The following is a 21,856-nucleotide window of genomic DNA, read 5'->3' as shown; positions in this document are numbered from 1 at the left end:
AGTAGTATAAGTTTGTGGTTTTTATTAGTTTTACATTTTAAAAAAACTATACTTAAATAAGAGTGCAGATGTCAAATCTTATTTGATGTTTGAATATATATAGCAAAGTATTGTAATAAAACATGTGTTCATTGATATACTTGTATCAATGTTTTAGAAAAAAACACAATATATTCTTATTTTTTACCAATTTTTATTTTTAAGATATACTATGCGGTTATTAGTTTATTGAGTTTAATAGATTTAGATATCAAACAAAAATTATGTGTTGTTCAATATAATTATTAAATTTACAAACAATTATCAAAATCATGTATTATTGGATTAATAATTTATAAATATGAGTTAAAATTATATATTATTCATTTAATGATTTGTTTTTGAATTTCAAAATTTATATTATCTTTTATTCCGTAATGATAGACTAAAAAAATTAACTGTGTTTTTGTATCATCGACTTGTATATATCTAAATTATAATAAAAAAGTTTAATGGATAAAGAATTTCTGTTCCCGGATCGGATGTTACACCTTCAGACAATCTTCAGAAGTTGTGAGCTCCCTAGTACAGAACACGGTTTGATGATTTAAGTTAACAATCAATTTTCGGTTAAACCGGTTAATTGGCTAAACCATCGGTTCACTAAACAATCAAAACCATTAAATCCCTGATCGGTTCTCAAAACTCCTCTCTCTCTTTCGCCGTCGTCTCCGTCGCGGTCGCAGTGAAGAAATGGCGACCTCTTATCTCCGTAGACACTTGAGCTCAAGTCGCCTCCGCTTGAAACGTTTCATCTCTACCTCTACTTCTTCTTCGTCTTCTTCTTCTTCTTCTTCTTCTTCTTCTTATCCTTCACCTCGCCGTGTTGTTGTCACTGGTCTCTTTCTTACTCCATTTCCATGTCTTCTACATATGCTTATCACTGCAATTTCTCTGATATGAGAGACTGTGACTCTAGGTCTAGGCTTGGTGACTCCACTTGGACGAGGCGTTGAAACAACATGGCGGCGTTTAATTGGTGGAGAATGTGGGATTAGAGGATTGACTCTTGATGATCTCAAGATGAAGTCTTTTGATGAAGAGACTAAGTTGTATACTTTTGATCAGCTCTCTTCTAAAGTTGCGGCCTTTGTGCCTTTTGGATCAAACCCAGGTGAATTTGATGAAGCCCTTTGGCTAAACTCCAAGGTATCTTAAAAAGCTCAATCTCTTTCTTCTATAGTATACTGGCTTTGAAGGTTATTAGGAACAGAGTCAAATATCATAAAGATTTTAGAAGAATCATGCATTCTAGTGGAAGCTTGATATGGTTAAGGTTTTGTTATTTTTCTTTTTGAATCCTGGAGGCAGTTGCGAATTTTATCGGATATGCTTTATGTGCTGCTGATGAAGCTTTGAGGGATGCAGAGTGGTTACCAACTGAGGAGGAAGAAAAAGAAAGAACAGTTAAGTATTTCTCTTTCTCATCTGTATATCAAATGATGATGAATTCTGCTTTGTAGTTTGTTTTCTCTAATTTTTCGAATACCAGGGAGTCTCAATTGGTGGTGGAATCGGAAGTATAAGTGACATTGTGGAGGCAGCGCAGCTGATTTGTGAAAAGGTTAGTCATTGTTGTTGTCTTTGAATCATTGTCTTAGGAATTACATATTTTAGGGATTGTGTTATTGCTTCCTGAACTATATTTGCATCTCAGTGGCTTGTTTTGTAATACTTAAGAACTTATGGTGATGCAGAGACTGCGCCGGCTTAGTCCATTTTTCATCCCAAAAATTTTAGTAAACATGGCATCTGGTCATGTGAGCATGAAGTATGGATTCCAGGTGTGTTGAATTTTTCACTTTTCTTTTATGAAAAATATTAATAGGTTGGCTTACATTTTAAGTTGTTCAATGGTGGTTGGCTTACAGTTTTGTAATAGGAGTTAAAATTCAGCAACTCTTCCATAGCGTATCTTTGATATAAAATCTGCAAAAGTGACAAGTTGTTGTGATAATGGGGTGATATGGAATTACACATACTTTTATAGTCCATAACATGTCTAGTATAGTCATCTGACGTTCTTAAGTAGAAACTGTTTTCTTACCATTGCTATGCTTTTGGATATAGGGGCCCAACCATGCTGCTGTGACAGCTTGCGCAACTGGTGCACACTCTATAGGTGATGCCACTAGGATGATTCAATTTGGAGATGCAGATGTTATGGTGGCAGGTGGAACTGAGTCCAGCATTGATGCTCTGTCCGTTGCTGGATTCTCTAGGTAACTAATGCTTGTTCTCACACGCTTCATGTGCTTTCATATAAAACTGTCTTCTTTTGGGAGACGGAAGTCCTATATCATAAATTTCTCATGTGTCAACAGGCTCCCAGCGTCAGCTGATTAGCAATGCCCTTGTAAATGCTTTCATGTCTAAAATGATTCTGTAGCAATAGAATTTATACATATTATTCTGGACAGATATAACAAACTTAGAGACTTTGATTATTTTGATGTCCAGATCAAGAGCTTTGTCAACTAAGTTCAATTCTTCTCCGCAAGAAGCTTCACGGCCTTTTGATTGTGATCGAGATGGTTTTGTGTGAGTTACATTCTTCGCTGTTAATGTAAAAGAACCTGATTTGGTGATGTTGATTCCATCTCCATTTGATTTGGTTGCAGGATAGGGGAAGGTTCAGGGGTTGTAGTATTGGAGGTGAGATTTTATGGAAAACTATCTGTCCTTTATCTAAACTCTGGAGTCTTGAAAAGTCATCCCTAACTGTTTTTGGTCTTAATGTAAGATTTTTTTCTGATTTATGGTTATAACAAAAGGAATATGAACATGCAAAAAGACGTGGAGCAAAAATTTATGCAGAGCTTCGTGGATATGGGATGTCAGGTTAAGCTCATTGATAATAGTAAAACAAGTTTGGCGCCCATAGATAAATAATAGTAAAACACATTTTGAATTAGCTAAGAGTGAGTTTTCTTAATATTTAGGTGATGCACATCATATTACTCAACCTCCTGAAGATGGAAAGGGAGCTGTTTTGGCCATGTCACGTGCGTTAAGACAAGTAAGCTGTGGTTAACTGCATAGTTGTTGTTATAGTACTCCTAGAATGGTTTCTGTTGATGATCTTTTATGTTTTTGCTTTTAGCAGTTTGGATTCTAATAATTTGGTTGAATGCCCATGACTTTGCAGTCTGGTCTGTGTCCAAACCAAGTTGATTATATAAACGCACATGCAACATCAACCCCAATTGGTGAAAAATTTGAAATTTCGTGTTGGTTGTTGGCTTTGGTTTTACAAAAACTGAATTCATGATTCTGTTATCAAATCCAAATTTCTAGGCGATGCCGTGGAAGCAAGAGCTCTCAAGACCGTATTCTCTGAACATGCTACTTCAGGCACCTTGGCTTTCTCCTCCACCAAGGTAAAAATGCCTGATTTATCAAAGAGTTTGACATAGAGTGGTATTCGTCTGCAAATAAATAAGAGACATGACTTGGTAAATTTTGACTCAAACTCTTGTCGATAAACGAATTCTACTTCTTTGAATGAAGGGGGCAACTGGTCATCTTCTTGGAGCAGCTGGAGCAGTGGAAGCTATTTTCAGTATTCTTGCTATACATCACGTAAGCATTCTCATTTCTTAGTTTTGTGTTCTTGTCTCTGATGGTTAAGGTTTTGTAACCTAACTAGAACCTGCAAAAAACTTTGTAGGGTGTTGTTCCACTGACTCTGAATGTCAAGAATCCAGATCCCATCTTCGACCAAAGTTTCATGCCTTTAACCACTTCGAAAGAGATGCTCGTTAGGACAGCAATGTCGAATTCGTTTGGCTTTGGAGGAACAAATGCATCTTTGCTCTTTGCCTCTATCTAAAAGTTGTTATTGTAACTGATCTTTCTTTGGTTGCTAATTTTCCAAATTTACAAACATGAAAAACTATATAACCTTCAACGTGGTAACTTCGATGAGATATGCGTCAATAAAACAGTTTTGCTCAGGATCCACTTTGCATTCATTTACGACTGTTCTGAACATTAATTAGGATTAAGCTCAGTGCTTGCGCATGCTCAGTGCTTGCGCATGCTCAGTGCTAAAACTTTCATCCAAGAACATTGTCTACCAGATCGTTGAGCTCAGAAAGCAACAATATAATCCAATAGGATTCAAATAAAGCGATTTCGGTTAGACCGGTCGGATCGGTCCGGTTTTCAAACCAATGATATATTTCCTAATCTTCGTTTTTCGTTTTTCCTTTTATCTTGTTCTTGACATATATAGATTAGGAAATATGTGTTCGTTTACCTAAACAAAATAGGATTAGTTTTGGCATTATAAATAAAGAGACAGAGTCTCCTTGAGCAAAACTTATAATTCTTGTCCGGAGCTTCTTTCACACCCTTACTTGGATTTTCACCGCCGCACGATCTCCAACATGAGCACCACGGCTGCGAAACGTTACGTTATCGACGAGGAGCAGATGAAGAAGCTCACAGTTAATAAGGCTACTGGGAAGGTAATGTCACTGGGAGTTCCTGTTGAAGAAGAAGTAAGCATGTTTAACCCTAGTGTTGGATTGTCTTCAGGGTCTAGTGTTGGGCTTGAGGGTCCGGAGAAACAGATGCATATTCTCAAACCATATGACAACCGCAGCAGAATTATCTGCATGAGTGATGCGATTGAAGTAGAAGATAATCTTGAATACGATGAAGATTACAAAGACTTAATGGAGGATATAACACTAGCAGGTCAAAGATTTGGTAACTTGGTGAACGTTGTGGTCCCGCGACCCGATCCAGATCATCCTGGTCGTCTAACACCTGGAGTTGGAAAGGCTTTCTTTGAGTATGAGGATTTGGATGGTGCAACAAGGGCCGAATCAGGATTTAACCTGATGAAAAGAGATTACGGTATCCAACTGACGGCTGAGTACTATCCAGAAGACAAGTTTGCGCAGGGCGACCTTGATGGCTGAGGCTGATAAATCCAATCCCTCGTCTTTTACTTTTTGGATTTTGCACCATTATTCTATGTCTAATGTTCATGTATATCTATTGTTTGTTTCTTAACAAAACTGGAGCATATCTTTTGCTCCGACGACTCTGACTCTAGGCAGGTAGCTTAAGAGTTAAAACTGATGATGACTTAACAAAGCCACCATCAAGAATGTTTCATTGAGAAAAAACAAGCGCATTGGTTACTGTTGAAGAAGATTGATTATGTTTAGAAATTAGAATTGCAGATCATATAGATTCTCTTTCATAATTGTTGCTTTCAATTTGTATTCATCGTAATCTGTTTCCTATACAAGAACATCATAAAATAATTGATCCTTTCTTTTTTGGAGGTTGCATAGTAAGAATTTTACCTTTATAGCAAGTTATAACATTTTTATTCATTTTCACTCCATGTTAACTTACATTAGCGAGTACCCTATGAAAATTACAGACAAAAGATGTTTCAAATCCCTACTTGTTTGCTTGCAATATCTCTCCGCGATCTTTTTAAGAATATCTTGACCTGAAACCTTCTGTAAGAGGAATGACCTTTGCGGATACTTTTGACTGCAACTTAAGCACAGCTTCGCGAATTTCCTGCCATTGCAACCACACAAAGTATAAGATGAAATACATCACAAGGGACTTAAAATTTTTACTAAGAACATGAAGTCAAATTGAGACTCTCACCTCTACATGGTAACGAGATGAGAAATGCGTCAATAATACAGTTTTGCTCCGGATCCATTTTGCGTTCTCAATAATCTGCAATTTTGTGTTTAGAAATTTCCTTTTACAGTACAGTTCCATTTACAGTGTAGTGTTTGAACATAAATAGCATACCTGAGATATATGAGTATGACCGAGTTCTTGCGCATGCTCAGTGGTAAAACTTTCATCCAAGAATGTTGCCTGCCAGATCGGTAAAGCTCAGAAACTATAATCTAATCCAGTGGAGTTTTAATATGATATACAGTTCCGCCAATAGGATTCAAAACAAGTACCTCGGTTATAAGAACTTTTGCCCTCAATGCATCAGCGTTACGAGGGTCAAGCATATACTCTGCAGTTGTATCTCCAGTGAAGGCTATCTCAGGGGATAATATTGTGTCTGTAATCTGTAATTAAGTTCAGTATTATGTGACTTATCCCTTTCACATCACTTGGCAATATGGCTTATTATAAGCAAAACAAACCTCGACACCAGATTTTTTAATCTTTTCTATCTGTTTGCCTTTAAGGTGAGCATATTGCTTCTGCAACTTCTTCCTGACTGAGTAGATCACATAACCCTGAGAGAAGCCATAATCCAGAACTCAAAGATCAGTTAAAAACAAACACTCTCATGACCAATTCACGACATGTGTAGTACCTGGCTCGGTATGACGTGGTGAGTTGCAAACGGTCTAACAACAATGTCATTCCGCAACTCATATGTTTCACCTGCCACAAACATAACGCTCATCAAGATTTGCTACCTAAACAAGATTGGTTTTTTGTAACTGTAAACAGATAGAAAAGATTAAACTAGTCAAGGCTTTTCACTATATCATTACCTACATCAAGTGGAATCAGTTCTACATTCAACTCTACTTGACCCATAGTCCTGTGAATCTCAAGAAGTTTCTCAACATCTTCTTTAATAGATGGTGGCACAAATATTTTCGGTGGCTCAAGATTGTATAAACCACGGCTCGCTACATACATCGGTAGCCCTCCCTGTAGGAAACACTAAGATTAGCCTCAAGATTCATCCATAACTCAATCAAAAATCACAAACATCAAGACAATGTTTTTAAGAAAAACTCATCCTTATCCATTCAAATCATTGAACAATGTCGATTCAACACTAAGATTCATCCAAGAACTCATAATTCAATCACAAAGCAGACACAACAAAACGAAATCTAAGGAGGGTTCAAGAAAAAACTAATCCTTATCCATTCAAACCACAGAACCAAAGACTCAATTTTTTTTGAAACAACTCACAATATGATCAAGATGAGCGTGAGTGATAAAAAGAAACTTCTGCTGAATAGCACGAGAAGGGCACCTCCCAATATCAAAGACACATTTGAGCTCAGGTACGATGACACAAGTCTCGTGCCCACCTACGGATATGCCCTCAATCGCATAACTCTCCAATTCGACGCCTTTACGGTTCACGGCGGCGCGTGCTTTCCTGTACTCTTCTTCTTCCTCGATTGCGCGGCTAATAGATGAGAAGTAGCCGGAGACTTTGACCGGGCTCACGAAATTGCTACGGTGGGTCTGTATCTGCGCGGCGAGCTGGTGAATGACCACTGGAGGAGGGCTATGGTGTTTGGTGAAAGGGAAGATTTTGGAAAACGAGATTGGTAACGAAGAAAGCTGCATTTTTTTTGTTTGATAAATAGGGTTTTACAGAGGTTTTTGGGGTTTCCTCCTTTCTTCTTCACTCATTAGCCACGAGACGCGAGAGAGTATGAGACTTGAGACATGAAAGTGAAACGATAGGAGAATGCAAAGAACGGCCTTATTGAGAGTTGAGTTAGACCGAAATTGGACCGATCCGGTTTATTGAATAAATTTTATGGGAATTTGACTAAGAATGCCATTTTTATGGAAAAATTTGTGAAAAATGCCAGTTTTGTTTTTGTTTGTGAGAAATGCCAGTTTAGAATATTTAGGGAGGAGTTTAAAGACAAATTTACTCTTTGTTTAAGAGAGGAGAAATTCATTTGTGTTATGTTTGGTGTTAATTCATAAGTTGAGGGTCCAATTTCAAATCAAACTTTTGGAAACACATATGAGTTTTAGAAAAAGAGAAGAGAATTAGAGACAAAGACAAATGAAAAGAGATTTTTTTCTTTTAATGTCGGTATTATTTGTGGTGGACAAGTATCATCAATCAAGCATATTTGGTCCACTAAAAAGTCAGAAGGACAAACTTGTGATAGACAAAAACATGTTCGGGTTGAATCTGGTCCATACGAGGCACAACACGTTTAATACGTAAGCAGATCAATAAGGTGGAAAAGCTATTTTGGTAATGATGGACAAATAAAGTATAACTAAACGGATCTGGTCCACAAAAAGATCGATGGACACAATTGGAGTGGACAAAACCTGTTCGGCTGTTGCTTCTATAGAAATTTAATAAAACTTACTATAGAATTTACAGTTGCATCTATTTATCTTAACATTCGTTAAAAAACTATTTTAATATTTAAAATATATTTTATCATGTTTTTTAAATTTGTGAATTTACATAACTATTTAAAATATATTTATGTATTCATACTATTATATTACATTCAAATGATTTCATAATGTATAGTTTTAATTTTAAATATATTTACTTTTTTCTAAAATATTTCCCCCACGACATCGCGGGGGGTCTGAGTCCTAGTAATAATAAAAATGTAGTTATTTTTTCTCTTTCTTATTTTCAATGATGATTGAAACATTCTTTTTCAATATATGTATAATTGATCACAAATACATTTTGATTTATTAAAAATCTGTTTTTTATTTATGTTATTTTGAGAACCATTTTTCATAATTATTTTTGCATCAACAACCATTATATCCTATAAGCAATTATGTCATATTTTAATATTTTTTATATTTATCAAAACATACAATAAAAATAACAGTTAGTGTTTAAGTTTTTACAACAAAAGTTTTAATATTTAAAGTTTTTAGAGCAAAAATTTTAACAGTTAAAATTTATTCAGCAAAAGTCCCTATAGTCAAAGTTTTTACAGTCAAAGCATCTACAACTACAAGTTACACCGTTACCAATCCGAACCTAAATAACTCAAAATGTCTCATCCAACCCAAATAAACAAAATGTGGTCTCTTAAACTAGTTCATACATATAGCTCCTCCATTCAGATTGTAAACTAGATCAAATATGTCATAAAAATGTTGAAATTGTTCAAAAACGTAAAGCTAGAGATATAAAAACATTAAGCTTTTTGAATCCATAGAGAAACCAATCAAGGAGAAATTATTCAAAAACATAAAGGCTAACACAAATTTAAACCAATTCCAGTAATCTCCAAGGAAACACAAAAGTTTTTGATTTTAATATTTTGAATTGAATTTGTTTAAATTCCAGTAATCTCTATAACACAAATTCCAGTAATCTCTATACATAGCAGACTCGCGTGCGCGAGACATCATCATTTGCCATTTGGTATCAAACCGAATCAAATTGGAAGGAAAAGACCGAAACAGACCGAATCGAACCGAACCGATGTCTTCTTTAGTCCTCGCCCCTTAGATTGTTCGGAACAAGATGGTATAACCACCGAATCATTTTCTCAATTAGAAAAAAACCCTTTCTTTTTGGATTTCTTCGTTCCACGAAAGTGTGCAAGGCAAAGGAACATTCAAATTCATCATTTTTATCAAATACGAACTTGCTTCTGAGACCATTGACATTGAAAACCCTATCAAAGTCGTCTTCTTGGATGTATAAAAAAAATCTAAATTGTCTCTCTCCCATTCTTTTCCGCTAATAACTCAGTTTTCTTCTCTATTACTAGCAGCATTCAGTTTTGGGGTCTTTTGTTTTTTTGGATTGTTTTGGAATCTCAATTGGGTTGGTCGACATGGGTTTGACAAAAACATTGCTTTTATTGGTGTTTTCTTGTCACAGATATATCCTTTTACTTGGATACTGCAGCATGGCCGGTGAAGGTCAGCAAATCTCATTACTTGATGGAAAAGAAGACAAATTTGGTGGTGTTGAGGTGAATTTGATGGAAGTGGAATCCATGACTGTTGATGATTTTGATACAAAGCTTGATCTTTCACTCAAGGCATGGAAGGATCAGGTATAAAGATTTAATCTTTCCAATGTTATGATGGACCTCTGGATTTAGACCAAAACATCCCATGTCTGTTTTTTGTTTTGCTCCATTTACTTGAATATTTATTGCCAATGACTGACTTTTTTGGGAGATGGATTTTGTTAGGGGAAGAAGGGGATTTGGGTAAAGCTGCCTCGTGAGCGTTCGAGTCTTGTTGACACGGCAATCAAGGTTAGAAGATGGTTTACGTTATGATTTCGATGAGAACTTTGTTTTGTATTTTGATTATTTTGTTCAGCTTTGGGCTTTGGTGATTAAATTATGTTTGGTGATTTGTTAGAAAGGGTTTACATACCATCATGCCGAGAATGAATACGTGATGCTTACCTCTTGGCTCGGGGAGGAACCTAGCACTCTTCCTGCTAATGCTTCTCATCGTATTGGGATCGGTGCTTTTGTGCTAAACAAGAACGGAGAGGTAACAAAGATTTTTTGTTTAAATTTTTCTAATGGCCCATCACTTTGAATCTAAATGGACTGCAAAAAGAGTCATCAAATTGCTCAAAAGGGATAGAACATAAAACATTTTTTTGGCTTTAAATATATTCTGTTTGGTGTATCAGTTTATATTTTCTCTACATGATGTTTCGTTTATAGCGGACTCCTCCTGCGTTCTTCTCTGGTACAATAAGAGCTTAAAATTGCATTTTGATTCAACCTTGATGTACAATTTTCCATTTCCAGATGCTCGTGGTTCAAGAGAACAGTGGATATCTCAAAGATAGAAATGTGTGGAAGGTGCCTACCGGTACTATTAAAGAGGTGAGTTTATGGGATCTTGTCATATCTCTGTGTGTCTGTCTAATCTTATTTTTATTGCCCTACATTAATATTTAATATCATAAGAAGAGTTCAAGATTAGTAATAGCTCATAATCTAATCCCCCACTCTACTAATGATGACTAGATAACTAGTGAACACAATTTAGATATAAGTCAAGAGCCAAGGGTAACCAGGGTCAGCCCTCATCTCTATGTGAACTCTGTATATTATCGATTACGTCGTATAGAATCAGTTAATGAATTCTTAAATTTCATATAGATGTGGCTATTTAACCATGTCAGCTTGGTATAGACTATGAAGATATCAACTGCAAGTTATTAGCACTTAAACAACTACAAGATCCCTTGATTTGCATATGTTTTTGCACTTTCCTCTTATATATAGGCGAACTGAAAATTTCAAATCCACAGGGTGAGAGTATATGGGCTGGAGCCATTAGGGAAGTGAAAGAAGAAACTGATGTACGTATTTGGCTCTAAACCTCCGCAAGTAGTTCTATTTTTTAAGTCGTGAATTGAAACTGTAATCAAGGTTTACATTTTCTTTTGGTCTTTTGCTTCAGATTGATACAAAATTTGTAGAAGTCCTGGCTTTCAAGTAACAAAAGACCCCTTGAACCCTTATACATTAGGTACCCGTAACCCGCTGATCGTTTTCATCTTGACATCATACTTATTGATTGTGTCTCACAGGGAAAGCCACCAAGCAGTCTGGCAAAGAAAAACGGATATATTTTTCGTGTGTGAGTTGGAAGCAAGCACTTTTGAAATCAAGATACAAGAATCTGAGCTCTCTGCTGCTAAGGTAAATACGTTATTTACAGTATATTTTTTGATGAACCTGAGCCAAGCATGATCTCTTGATGGCTCAGCTCTACTTCTTGTGTGTTTCTCAGTGGATGCCGGTTGAGGAATACGTAAACCAACCCTTTCACGCCGAGGAGGGGAAAGAGATGTTTAAGTTAATAGCTAACATCTGCTTAAAGAGGTCGAAGAAGGAGTACATGGGTTTCCACAATGTCCACACTACAAAATCATTGAAGGAGAGCCTTTACTGTAGTGCCGATCAGTCCGCCAACCTCCTGAGCGAGACGTGTGACGAAGCCTCAACTTCCACCTCTCTCTGACAAAACTCTCGTCATAACATGTTTCTGTTTCTTTTGCTTGAGTTTTTTGTTTATTGAAGAAAAATGAAATCGTTTCCTCTATAAGTCTAAACGTCTGTCTCGGAGAATAGACATGTCTGTGAAGATGCGGACTAGCTGTTGCCTTGGAGATCCACGTTTATTGAGCCACATCATATCATGCTCTTGAGAATCTTGAGACACTTTATTGTAATTGAACACTCAAGAAACGTATTCAATTACAAGAATACTAATATTAAAAATTTATAAGAACAAGAAAATTGATTTACAGCAGAAGTTCAACACATCTCTTATGCCTGGTGACAAAAGAAACCTGTAAAAGCTCAAAACATTTAAGGTAAAATACAATAAAGAAGAAGAAGAGAGGACAAAAAGGATGCAAATTAGTTAAGAACATTAATTAATAGAGTAAACTAATAAGATTTTGGGAAATTGTTTCTCTGTCATAAGAATGCATATGATAAAGGATGCAGGAGACTGAAGATGAGTCTTTTGTATCTAGTATCTACTGTGGTGTTTAGAAGATGCACAAAGAAAAATACCGTGTATCTTGTATAACCGTGATTTATCTTAAAGCACACAAGCCTTTGCTCTAGGTTGAGATTTATGTTTTGCTTAGGAGAAGAAGAATAGTAACAATAGCTACCAAAACCTCTAAGAAAAAACATGCCTTTTAACAAAAAAAAAAAAAAAAAAAAAAACTCTAAGAAAAAATGTTGATAGGCATTTTACTAGTAAGAGTCTCGTAAGAATATTTTTTCATGAAGGACTTGTTTTCGCAAGTAAAACAGCCATTGTAACATCATCACTTTAATACTCTTATCGAAACTGATATTGGCACATTTAAAGATCTAGTTACATTCAAGGTATTTTTCATGAATGATATGCACTATACACTTGGCTAATCATATTGTTTTTCTACCATATGCAATAAATTATGAAACACAACAAGAACATTATACCACAATGTAACCCTAATACTGTATGATCTTTCACAATTCTAGAAAAAAAAAACATTTTAAAAAAATAGGAACAGAAAATGGAACACAAAAATATTTATACATCAGATTCAACAGATAAGTGCAAAATGTATCAATCAAATTTCATAAATGACCATGATTAAGAAAATTAAGAAAAATTTATATAGAAAATTCCATGATTTTAAATTTACACTATTTTAAAATAATATATGTAATTGCAAAAAAAAAAACTTGGTAATTGGTAATTGTTTTTCCTATATTTTTGGTTGATTAATGTAAGTAAATTAGCTATAGACAAAATTTTGGCCGTTTTACAGTCTCCTTAATTCATCCAATCAATTGAGACTCATCCAAACTATTTACGTATATAACTTAATATATTTTTATATGTAATAAATTAAAGGTTGAACAAATGTTGAATATACATGAATGAATTAATTTATTTGTATATATAACATTTATATGTGACCACTCAATTGATTTTTAAAATGATGGTCATTTTTTTCCAGTCTTTTAGTACCATACAAAGGAGAACATAAATGTGTATCCAAATATGTTGGAAATTATATAGTCAACTATCATATATTATATAAATAATATAAATGTAATATAAATTAAAGGTTGACCAAATTGTTATACAAATAAAAATAATACCAAATATAATAGGATATTACATGAATGAAGGAATCTTATCTCTATATATATAACTGTAACTGTTTCGATTATATTCACCCGAAAAGAAAAATGGTTTCATCATGCAAATGTTTCTGTTTTGTGTTCTTATGTTTGGTTGTTAGCTTGATCCAATGTACGCAACAAAAAAAATCTACATTTTTAATTTAAACCTATATGATATGCTCATTTCTATATTATATATTTTATGTTTTGGAAATAATTTGTTTAATATCACAGATGCTGTGGAAGCTGACGATTCGCAAAATCATGGACATATGGTGATAGGTTCTTGCTCAAAAATTCCAGACTGCAACAAAAAATGCATGGAAATGGGCTTCCACCATGGAAGTTGCTTTCAAGAAGCACCCGGTGCCCCTGAAAAAGCATGTGGTTGCTATGCATAATAATGTTATTAAGATATTGCATTGTAGACACATGTAATATTTAATATAAGTATAATGATGATTTTATTGATGCAAAACATAACAATATTATAGAATCTTGAATGTTTGCAATCCTAGTTTTAAAGTTTTCTCCCTAATTCTGATTAATGCGTAAAATCGCTAGATTTATTATGTCATTCTTGATTAATGACTAACCTCTTCAAAAAATTAGCTATATGAGTCTAATCTGATTACTTCCAGCCTAAACGGATTACTCTCTGTCTATTTTTTTATTATTAAACATTTAAATTAAAAGTTTGTAATGTTCTACAATAAATAATTTACAAACTTTTAATAAAATCATAAGTTCTATCTTAAAAATATGTTCTTATGTGTTTATTGCAATTTTGAAAACAATACATTAGTTTTATATTTTATTTGGTGTTTTTAAATTAACATAGATGGAGCTATACATATATTTAATACAATATATACTTATTTTATTATTAATTTAACAAAGTGTCATTTCACTTATTTTATTTGGTGTGCTTATTTTACAAATACTCTCTCATGTTGTCTATTTATTAACATACCCTCTATAAATAAGTAGTTGACTAAACTACCATCATCTTAAGAAGAAGAACTGTCGCTAAAATATCAGAGACATTCATATAGAGACGTTGGAGACGCCGAACTCAAGACTTCAACATCACAAGGTAATTGTTGATTTCAATTACAAATTAGATTCTGAATCACATTTTGAATGTTGTTTGAATCGAAATTTAAGATGATAGATAATCGAAAAAAATATCAGTGTGTGTCATGAAGCGTGGAGCTTGGTGTCATGAAGTCCATTGGCAATGGTCAACATACCAGTGTGTGGCTTGACAAATGGATATTTGATGATATGCCAAGAAGACCGTTCAATAAAGATCTAACGATTGATTTAAACCTCAAAGTGTCGGCTATTATCACAAATGGTGGGACCTAGAATGTACAACTCCTCCATGAATTTGTTGGGCTTTCTAATCCCAAGTCAAGTCCCCATTAGTATGATATTGTCCGCTTTGGACCGAGATAGCAAAACCCGCAGAGATTTATTATTGGGCTCCTTCCCAAAAGGCCTCATACTAAGTAGGTTTGGATTTGACTTATATATTAGAAACTTATTTTCTAATCTTCCAATGTGGGATGTTGGTTTGTACCTAACAATACTCCCCATCAAACCAAGGACCAAAAACCCTAGGTCTCCCCTTCAGCGAAATTTTGTCACCATTCACTCGGTGCTTCCTTATTCGCAAGGTATCCTTCTTATCGTGTCACATTGAGGGGTTTCTCCCACACTAATCATTAAGCCCATACCCACTTCTTAGGTCCATTTATTTCAACCTAGGCTCTGATACCAACTGTTAGGCTTTCTAATCCCAAGTTAAGTCCCCATTAGTATGATATTGTCCGCTTTGGGCCGAGATGGCAAAGCCCGCAGAGATTTATTATTGGGGTCCTTCCCAAAAGGCCTCATACTAAGTAGATTTGGACTTGACTTATATATTAGAAACTTCTTTTCTAATCTTCTGATGTGGGACGTTGGTTTGTACCCAACAATAGAATTGTTTCCACCATGTGAAATTACACGGATCCGTTCCTTTCCTCCAGCACAAAACCTTTGTGATCGGTACATTTGGGCTTTCACTCAGAATGGGCAGTACTCGGTTAAAAGTGGGAATTGGTTGTTGTCTTGAGTGGCTGATATTTTGAGCCCAATCTCTGCTGATATGATCTATGTTAACAAGGTTAAGCAACTGGTATGTGACACTACAGATGAGCCTAAAATTTGTTTCTTTTTTTGGAGAGCATTATCACGAGCACTGGCGGTAGCAGATTGTATGCGATGCCATGGACTCTCAGTTAAACCTCTTTGTCCGATTTGTCAAGTTGAGAACGAGACAATTAACCATGTTTTATTTGGTTGTCCACTAGCAAGTGGAGTTTGGTCTGCAGCTGCCCTTCCTATCCCTTCCCAAGGCTTTTCTACTTCTGTTGTAGATAATGTTTCTCTGATGTTAAACCTAATGCAGAAAACTGAAATAGCAGAAGATGTGAGAAAGGCAATCCCTTGGATCCTTTGGGGGATTTGGAAGGCAAGTAACTTTGTGATTTTTTCAAACCGAGATCAAGACCCTCATGTTATTGTGGCCGCAGAGTATGAAGAGTCGGAGGAATGGTTGAAACAACAAAGTTTGATATTGCATGATTTGTCCAGAGAAGCTTGTAGAAGTATTCAACAGATTCATCGTTGGGTTAGACCTCCCGCCGGTAAGCTTAAATGTAACATTCACGCAACATGGGTCAAGGAATCCTGGTACTGTGGTGGTGCTTGGATACTACGGAATCATACTAGAGAGGTCATATATCATGTGAGAGATGCATTTCTTCCGCCAACTAACATAATTACTGCAGAGCTAAGTTGTCTTCTATGGTGTATACAAAGCCTCAATGATCTTCATGTTACGACTTGTGAAGTTTGGACGGATTGTCAGGCGGTGGTGTCAGATTTAGAATCTATGGCAAAATGGCCAAAGTATCGTTCTGAATTAGATAAAATCACTATCGCAGTACGAGTGACGGGGGAGTTCGATGTTAAGCTCTCTTTAGCGAAAGCCAACTCGTTGGCTAGGGCGATTGCATCTTGTGTTCCAATGCTAATATTTTTGTTATTATTATTTACATCATCATATGAAACTTGAGTTTTTGATTTCATAAATTTTCTTTTCGAATATATTTTAAAATTTATTACTTTAAAAATAAGTTTTTTTTCTTTGACTTCAAAATGATATTCTTCTATTACTAAAACAATATTGAAGATTTTGGATGTAAATATAGTGAATCCAAAATGTTCAGTTATCATAAAACCAATAAAATTAAATGTGTATTTGAATGCATAGGTCAATTATAGATGTTATATGTACAGACCAACTAAACGATCAAGAACGAGTAGCACAAGCCAACAAAAATCCATTGAAGTCCACTACTGTCACATAATTTCTCGTCTAACCCCAGCTCGGAGTCCTCCAAATTGTGCAATATGGTGGTGCCACTACACGCCTTATTCATAATTTTCTCATTTCTTGTCCTGCTTCAACTAATCACCATCATCCCCATACCAATTTTTTTTCTTTTAAAGCTCTTATTAACTGAATCCTTGGAAATGCTAGACTGATAGAGCGTCTTAAGATCTACAGAGAGTCTTAAGATTTCTTCGAAATTCTCACTCAATTGGAGTTACCTAGTCTATTTTCCATGAAAGCCACCTCAAACCAAAACCCAGAAATAAAGCCACCAAGTCTCAAATTTCATCACACGCGCAAGGGAACATTTTTCAGATCTGTCACTACAGGAAAATAGGATGTTAATAGTGTGTGAAAGACGCTATCTAACAATGTGATAGTGTTAATACAAATGCTATGAGATCGCCCACAATGATAACTCTGATACTTTAGATAGCGGTTTTCTTATGTGCTATTAAATCTGTCAATTTTAACAATGAAAAAAAAAAATTATGTGTCCATCTAGGGAAAAAAAGCTGATATGTATTAATTGTTTAAATTTGATAAACTAGCTATTTTAATTGATGTATCATTTTAATTGATGTATCAGTCTCTCCTTCAATACAAAAGTTGATATGTCATTTCTTTTATTGTATTCATCTAAGTTAAAAAAAAAAATAGTCGGAAAATTCAAAATTAAAACCAAACCGAATGTCAGATTGAGTTGAGAGTGGTATGGTTCCGTAATAAAACCTAAAAAGAAAGGGCAATCAAAACACGTGTACTATATTATAAACACTTTTCTGGAAAAATCGAGAGAATTGTTTTCGCAGCCGCAAGCTACAAACTTTGATCCCCAAATTTGTCAATCTATCTCGCTTCCAAGAAAGAGGCTTCTCTAGCTTAATCTCAGATTTGAATCGTTCCTTAGTGGTGAGCCTTCGCGATCTATTTCAATTCAATTCGTCTCTTAATCCTAGTTCTCGATTCGTGAGCTTTAGATTTTATTAGGGTTTTCAGTAATTTTGAGTCGTCGGCGAAGCTCTTTATCGCCGATCGATCCTCTCCGTTATCAGAAATTGTTTGATTCTTGAAAAGTTTTGATTTTTTCTTGTGGGTTATTGCTCAATCCGAATTCAAAGTTTTGAAAACCCTAGATTGGTATCTTCTCCGTTAGTCTTTAAGATTTGTTTCAGGGTTCTTGCTTTGGTTATAGTTTTAGAGTCTTGTGTTGTGTACGAGAGAGGAGTGTTTTGTTCTGCATGTTTAAAGACTGAACCTTGAACTGTTTTTGTGCAGAGACAATGCCGAAGAACAAGGGAAAGGGAGGAAAGAACAGGAAGAGAGGAAAGAACGAAGCTGATGACGAGAAGAGAGAGCTTATATTCAAGGAAGATGGACAAGAGTACGCGCAAGTCCAACGTATGCTTGGTAATGGGAGATGTGAAGCTATGTGTATCGATGGTACCAAACGTCTTTGCCATATCCGTGGTAAGATGCATAAGAAGGTTTGGATTGCAGCAGGTGACATTGTACTTGTTGGTTTGAGGGATTACCAAGATGACAAAGCAGATGTGATCCTCAAGTACATGTCTGATGAGGCTAGGCTTCTCAAGGCTTATGGTGAGCTTCCGGATAATACCCGTCTCAACGAAGGAATTGTTGGTGATCTTGATGTTGATGATAATATTGACGTCGATGACTATGTTGAGTTTGAGGACGAGGATATCGATAGGATCTAAGGCTTTGTTTGTGTTTTCTTTCTTTCCGGCTTGTATTTTCTATTTGAGACGTATGACTTCTGAGTTTACAGAAGTGTATGGTGATAAAACATTACTGTTGTTGCAAGATACTTAATACTATTTTGTATTCTGTTCTCCAATATCTCTATTGCTGGTTCGCTGGGTGTTGTTGTTGCATAATTTCATTTTTCTTTACATTCCATTCAAAAAGTTATGTGTGTCCCTCTGTTGCTTCAGAGCTCTTGAAGGAAGCTGGTGCAGAGAAGCGTCTAGATGCTTATGCCAATGCTGAAATGAATTAAGTTCTACGGTCATATACTCATATGTCAAACAGAGTAAAGAGAAGCCTTTTTTGGCATCAACCGCAAGAACAGAGTTGATTTCTTTTTCTTATTTACTATGAAGTCTATGATTCTTCTTTGTCACATGTAGAAATCAAATGACCTGTATATGGAGAACATGGTTCTCACTAAATCTCTTGTAACATCCATATATGTTGTGCCCCCAAGATTAGATAGTGGAAGCCAATTCAGAACATGTTAGGATTGATATATATTATGAATCACATCCACATACATGAGACATGACACAAATTTAAAGACGAAGACGAATCATTGGACTACTAAATTCAGTTGGTGTATTGTGGAGATTTGGATCTTATCACTGACCTTGTCCATCTCTCATTTGGAACATGTAGAGAAAGCATTGTGTTGCATTGAGTCATATGGAGGACGTCTTATTGACAATTGGGAATTAAGAAAAGGGAAGAAAAACAAACTGACTACACTACATAAGTACAGGGCACCAAAATACATAATCTTTTCGCTGAAAGAGAGAAAATTATAAACTTCTCATGCCGAACATGAAAACTAAAGAAAGCTAAACTAAAGTCTAGAAAAGTCATCTATCCGGGACAAAGAAAATTATTTGCTTCTTTGTCACATGTAGAGATCTAATGTTTTGACCTACCCATGAGCTTCAAATGACTTGTATATGGAGAAAATGGTCCTCACTAAATCTCTTGTACATCCACATTGTGTTGTGTCCCCAAGATTAGATAGTGGTAGCCAATACAGAACATCCGAGGATTGGCAATATTTTGAATCGCATTCACATTTATACAAGAGACTATGAGAGATGACACAAAATTAAAGATTAAGATGAGTTATTGCGCAGTTGGTGTATGGTGGAGGTTTGAATCCTATCAGGTAGCCAATATGGAGGACGTCTAATTGATATTTGGAAATTAAGAAAAGGGAGGTAAAAAAAGTACAAAACTATTCGTCGAAAGATAGAAAATTATAAACTTCTCATGCTGAACATGAAAACTAAAGATAGCTAAACTAAACTCTAGAAAAGTCATTTATCCGGGACTACGAAAATTATTTGCTTCTCTTGCCGAATCGAATCTCTGCCTTCATCTTCCTGATGAACTCCTCACACTTCTTGTTCAATTCTTCCGAACTTAACAAACTATCATTTATCTCATTGTCATCATTATGATCATCTACCGTAGTGATAGCGAGGTCTTGTACTAATACATCCTCATCGTCCTCAACAACCAATGCTAATTCTTGTTCTTCTTCGCCTCCTCTAAACAAAGCAACTCTGGCTTCTTCAAGTAGTGCCACTACTTTCTTGACTTCTGTTTCTTTTAAGTCATTGATCCTTACTTCTTTTGTGCTGTCAACGATGTTAATGGTTTTATCGTGCAAAAGAGTTTCAGAAGTCCCTCGGAAACTCCCGACGATAAAGCCCACAATCCCATTGCATAGCAAAAACATGTACTTCTTGTCCACAAGGTTGCTATACATGGACAGCAACTGAAGTCTTTGTTGAAGAGAAGAGACTAAGGAAGAGTAAGATATTATAAAAGAGAAAATGGATGCCAATGCTATGATCTTAGTGACTATTTTAATCTCCTTCACGCTTCTTTCTTGTTTTTGAGATTCCATCTCCTCTCTCTCTCTCTCTCTCTCTCTCTCTCTTTCTATCTCTCTTGCGCTCTGTCTCTCCCCTTTGAATTGAGAAAAAGAATGGTGGATGAGAAACAAATTTGGGAGAACTCCCTTTTTATAGATTAGTGGATGTGTTTGTTGTATTTTTGTTGTATATATATATATAATTTTTTTTAATTGTTGGTTAAAACAGTTTATGTTCTCTTGTGAAGCATTCAAACCAAATTATTATTTACTTTATTTATTTGTTTGATTATTTCTGATGAATTCTAGAAGTTTATCATTGCTTAGCTATCGTTTCTTAAGAAAATATTTTTCTATTTAGAAAAGTTGTCAATACTGCATGAGATATATTTTTTTGAATACCAATCAGTTAATAAAAATAACTTAAAATTTGATGTATATCTATTTAAAGGCATATCAAATATATTAACTGGTGGTATAGCTTACTTATAAATGTATAATTTTTTGGGAAAATTTGTTTTTATGAAAAATAATTAGTTTAAATGTCTTAAAATTATATGTAAGAGTGAAATATTGTCCTCATTATCAATTAAGAGTGAAATATTTTCCTCATTATCAATTGTTACAAAAAAATTTGTTATTAAAAATTGCATTATATTTCTTAATAAATCAATCCAAAAGTTTCTTAAAAAAAAAAAAAAAAAAAAATTGAAGTTGACACGGTCACAATTCGAGCTACTACGACCTTCGGCGTAAATTCTTAAGTCGTTGGAATTTTTTGTTGGATGGTTCCTCTTTTGTTTCCTTTTGAAAATGTATATACGCCAAAATTACAAGACCATTGACTTGGATGTGTTTTTTTTTTCTAATGTCACAAAAGGCCATTGTCCTGATAGATATGTTTAAAAGTCACTCGGTGTCAAATAAAAGAAAGATTAAAAAGTTAAAAGTCATTGCTCTATGGCTGCATGTCAATCATATCGCGTTTCCAAAGAAAAGAAAATTATTATTTTTTTTTTGCTAAACAAAGAAAAGAAAATTAGAAGGAGAAAATGTTTTTAAGTGAAAGATATAGATTGGGCACTCATTACTGTGTAAATAGTGTCAATATATGTGTTAATTATATATGGTTTCCAATTAAATGACACAAGAAAAACTCCAATATTTTTAAAAGATGGTTATCGATAAAACATGGAGCGATATGATTTACGAAGATATTGTACGTCTACATGTCAATTATCAAACAAGGGTGTCCAAGTAATGCCGTGACCGTCAGGTATGGGTTTATATAATTAATAGGTCCTAACGTAAAGACAGAGAAAAGCC

The 21,856-nt window shown here is 35.0% G+C and overlaps 6 protein-coding genes and 1 long non-coding RNA gene across 17 annotated transcripts; 5 read left to right on the top strand and 2 right to left on the bottom strand.

Annotated features, from left to right (window-relative positions):
• The first annotated feature begins 679 nt into the window (after positions 1-679).
• Positions 680-3,995, top strand: LOC104790537 (3-oxoacyl-[acyl-carrier-protein] synthase, mitochondrial). Of its 4 annotated transcripts, none has more exons than XR_015561882.1 (14): positions 680-877; positions 959-1,188; positions 1,347-1,445; positions 1,532-1,603; positions 1,737-1,823; positions 2,110-2,261; positions 2,500-2,580; positions 2,661-2,694; positions 2,814-2,880; positions 2,982-3,058; positions 3,146-3,248; positions 3,337-3,419; positions 3,550-3,621; positions 3,710-3,995. XR_015561882.1 is itself a non-coding variant. In XM_010516314.3 (14 exons), the coding sequence occupies exons 1-14, from the start codon at positions 733-735 to the stop codon at positions 3,869-3,871; spliced, it is 1,422 nt and encodes a 473-aa protein (XP_010514616.1). In that variant the 5' UTR covers positions 680-732; the 3' UTR covers positions 3,872-3,995. The 4 variants fall into 4 exon arrangements, 2 of the variants coding, with proteins under 2 accessions (XP_010514616.1, XP_010514623.1); XR_015561881.1 differs by having other exon boundaries at positions 3,143-3,248; XM_010516314.3 differs by having other exon boundaries at positions 3,188-3,248.
• Positions 3,996-5,364: 1,369 nt separating this feature from the next.
• LOC104790525 (tRNase Z TRZ2, chloroplastic) lies at positions 5,365-7,894 on the bottom strand. The gene is made up of 8 exons (XM_010516303.3): positions 6,982-7,894; positions 6,549-6,711; positions 6,365-6,435; positions 6,189-6,284; positions 5,997-6,110; positions 5,836-5,904; positions 5,683-5,757; positions 5,365-5,589 (listed from the first exon to the last, which is right to left on the bottom strand). Exons 1-8 carry the CDS (start codon positions 7,366-7,368, stop codon positions 5,500-5,502), a joined length of 1,065 nt encoding a protein of 354 aa, XP_010514605.1. The 5' UTR covers positions 7,369-7,894; the 3' UTR covers positions 5,365-5,499.
• A 1,371-nt stretch (positions 7,895-9,265) lies between these two features.
• Positions 9,266-12,041, top strand: LOC104790506 (nudix hydrolase 5). 8 transcript variants are annotated; one of them, XM_010516295.3, is made up of 9 exons: positions 9,266-9,474; positions 9,641-9,818; positions 9,960-10,025; positions 10,135-10,272; positions 10,539-10,616; positions 11,048-11,098; positions 11,200-11,234; positions 11,330-11,441; positions 11,533-12,041. In XM_010516295.3, the coding sequence occupies exons 2-9, from the start codon at positions 9,669-9,671 to the stop codon at positions 11,761-11,763; spliced, it is 861 nt and encodes a 286-aa protein (XP_010514597.1). In that variant the 5' UTR covers positions 9,266-9,474; positions 9,641-9,668; the 3' UTR covers positions 11,764-12,041. The 8 variants fall into 8 exon arrangements, 4 of the variants coding, with proteins under 4 accessions (XP_010514597.1, XP_010514588.1, XP_010514581.1 ...); XM_010516286.3 differs by having other exon boundaries at positions 9,272-9,454; XR_015561951.1 differs by lacking the exon at positions 11,200-11,234 and having other exon boundaries at positions 9,275-9,474.
• A 1,260-nt stretch (positions 12,042-13,301) lies between these two features.
• On the top strand, positions 13,302-13,951 carry LOC147949872 (uncharacterized). The gene is made up of 2 exons (XR_015561955.1): positions 13,302-13,569; positions 13,674-13,951. It is a non-coding gene; the product is annotated as an uncharacterized LOC147949872 (long non-coding RNA).
• Positions 13,952-15,705: 1,754 nt separating this feature from the next.
• Positions 15,706-16,566, top strand: LOC147949871 (uncharacterized). The gene has a single exon (XM_087511009.1). It carries the CDS (start codon positions 15,706-15,708, stop codon positions 16,564-16,566), a length of 861 nt encoding a protein of 286 aa, XP_087367135.1.
• Positions 16,567-17,592: 1,026 nt separating this feature from the next.
• LOC104790499 (eukaryotic translation initiation factor 1A) lies at positions 17,593-18,748 on the top strand. Its single transcript, XM_010516267.2, has 2 exons — positions 17,593-17,799; positions 18,166-18,748. Exon 2 carries the CDS (start codon positions 18,171-18,173, stop codon positions 18,606-18,608), a length of 438 nt encoding a protein of 145 aa, XP_010514569.1. The 5' UTR covers positions 17,593-17,799; positions 18,166-18,170; the 3' UTR covers positions 18,609-18,748.
• A 1,069-nt stretch (positions 18,749-19,817) lies between these two features.
• LOC104790490 (uncharacterized) lies at positions 19,818-20,691 on the bottom strand. Its single transcript, XM_010516255.3, has one exon. It carries the CDS (start codon positions 20,561-20,563, stop codon positions 19,991-19,993), a length of 573 nt encoding a protein of 190 aa, XP_010514557.2. The 5' UTR covers positions 20,564-20,691; the 3' UTR covers positions 19,818-19,990.
• Between the last annotated feature and the right edge of the window lie 1,165 nt (positions 20,692-21,856).

This window comes from Camelina sativa, chromosome 1, assembly GCF_030686135.1.
Source record: "Camelina sativa cultivar CO46 ecotype springtype chromosome 1, ASM3068613v1".
NCBI classification, from domain to species: Eukaryota; Viridiplantae; Streptophyta; class Magnoliopsida; order Brassicales; family Brassicaceae; genus Camelina; species Camelina sativa.
Note: the sequence above shows the minus strand (reverse complement) of the source record. Positions and strands in the feature narration are given on the sequence as shown.

Coding starts and splice junctions, on each gene's coding strand:
- LOC104790537 (XM_010516314.3), top strand. CDS start 733: ATGGCGACCTCTTATCTCCGTAGACACTTGAGCTCAAGTCGCCTCCGC. Junction 878..958: donor TCGCCGTGTTGTTGTCACTG/GTCTCTTTCTTA, acceptor CTGTGACTCTAG/GTCTAGGCTTGGTGACTCCA. Junction 3,249..3,336: donor TGCAACATCAACCCCAATTG/GTGAAAAATTTG, acceptor CCAAATTTCTAG/GCGATGCCGTGGAAGCAAGA.
- LOC104790525 (XM_010516303.3), bottom strand. CDS start 7,368: ATGCAGCTTTCTTCGTTACCAATCTCGTTTTCCAAAATCTTCCCTTTC. Junction 6,436..6,548: donor ACTGATTCCACTTGATGTAG/GTAATGATATAG, acceptor TGTTTGTGGCAG/GTGAAACATATGAGTTGCGG. Junction 5,905..5,996: donor CAAAAGTTCTTATAACCGAG/GTACTTGTTTTG, acceptor CCGATCTGGCAG/GCAACATTCTTGGATGAAAG.
- LOC104790506 (XM_010516279.3), top strand. CDS start 9,594: ATGGGTTTGACAAAAACATTGCTTTTATTGGTGTTTTCTTGTCACAGA. Junction 11,235..11,329: donor GTAGAAGTCCTGGCTTTCAA/GTAACAAAAGAC, acceptor TGTGTCTCACAG/GGAAAGCCACCAAGCAGTCT. Junction 11,442..11,532: donor CTGAGCTCTCTGCTGCTAAG/GTAAATACGTTA, acceptor TGTGTTTCTCAG/TGGATGCCGGTTGAGGAATA.
- LOC147949871 (XM_087511009.1), top strand. CDS start 15,706: ATGCGATGCCATGGACTCTCAGTTAAACCTCTTTGTCCGATTTGTCAA.
- LOC104790499 (XM_010516267.2), top strand. CDS start 18,171: ATGCCGAAGAACAAGGGAAAGGGAGGAAAGAACAGGAAGAGAGGAAAG.
- LOC104790490 (XM_010516255.3), bottom strand. CDS start 20,563: ATGGAATCTCAAAAACAAGAAAGAAGCGTGAAGGAGATTAAAATAGTC.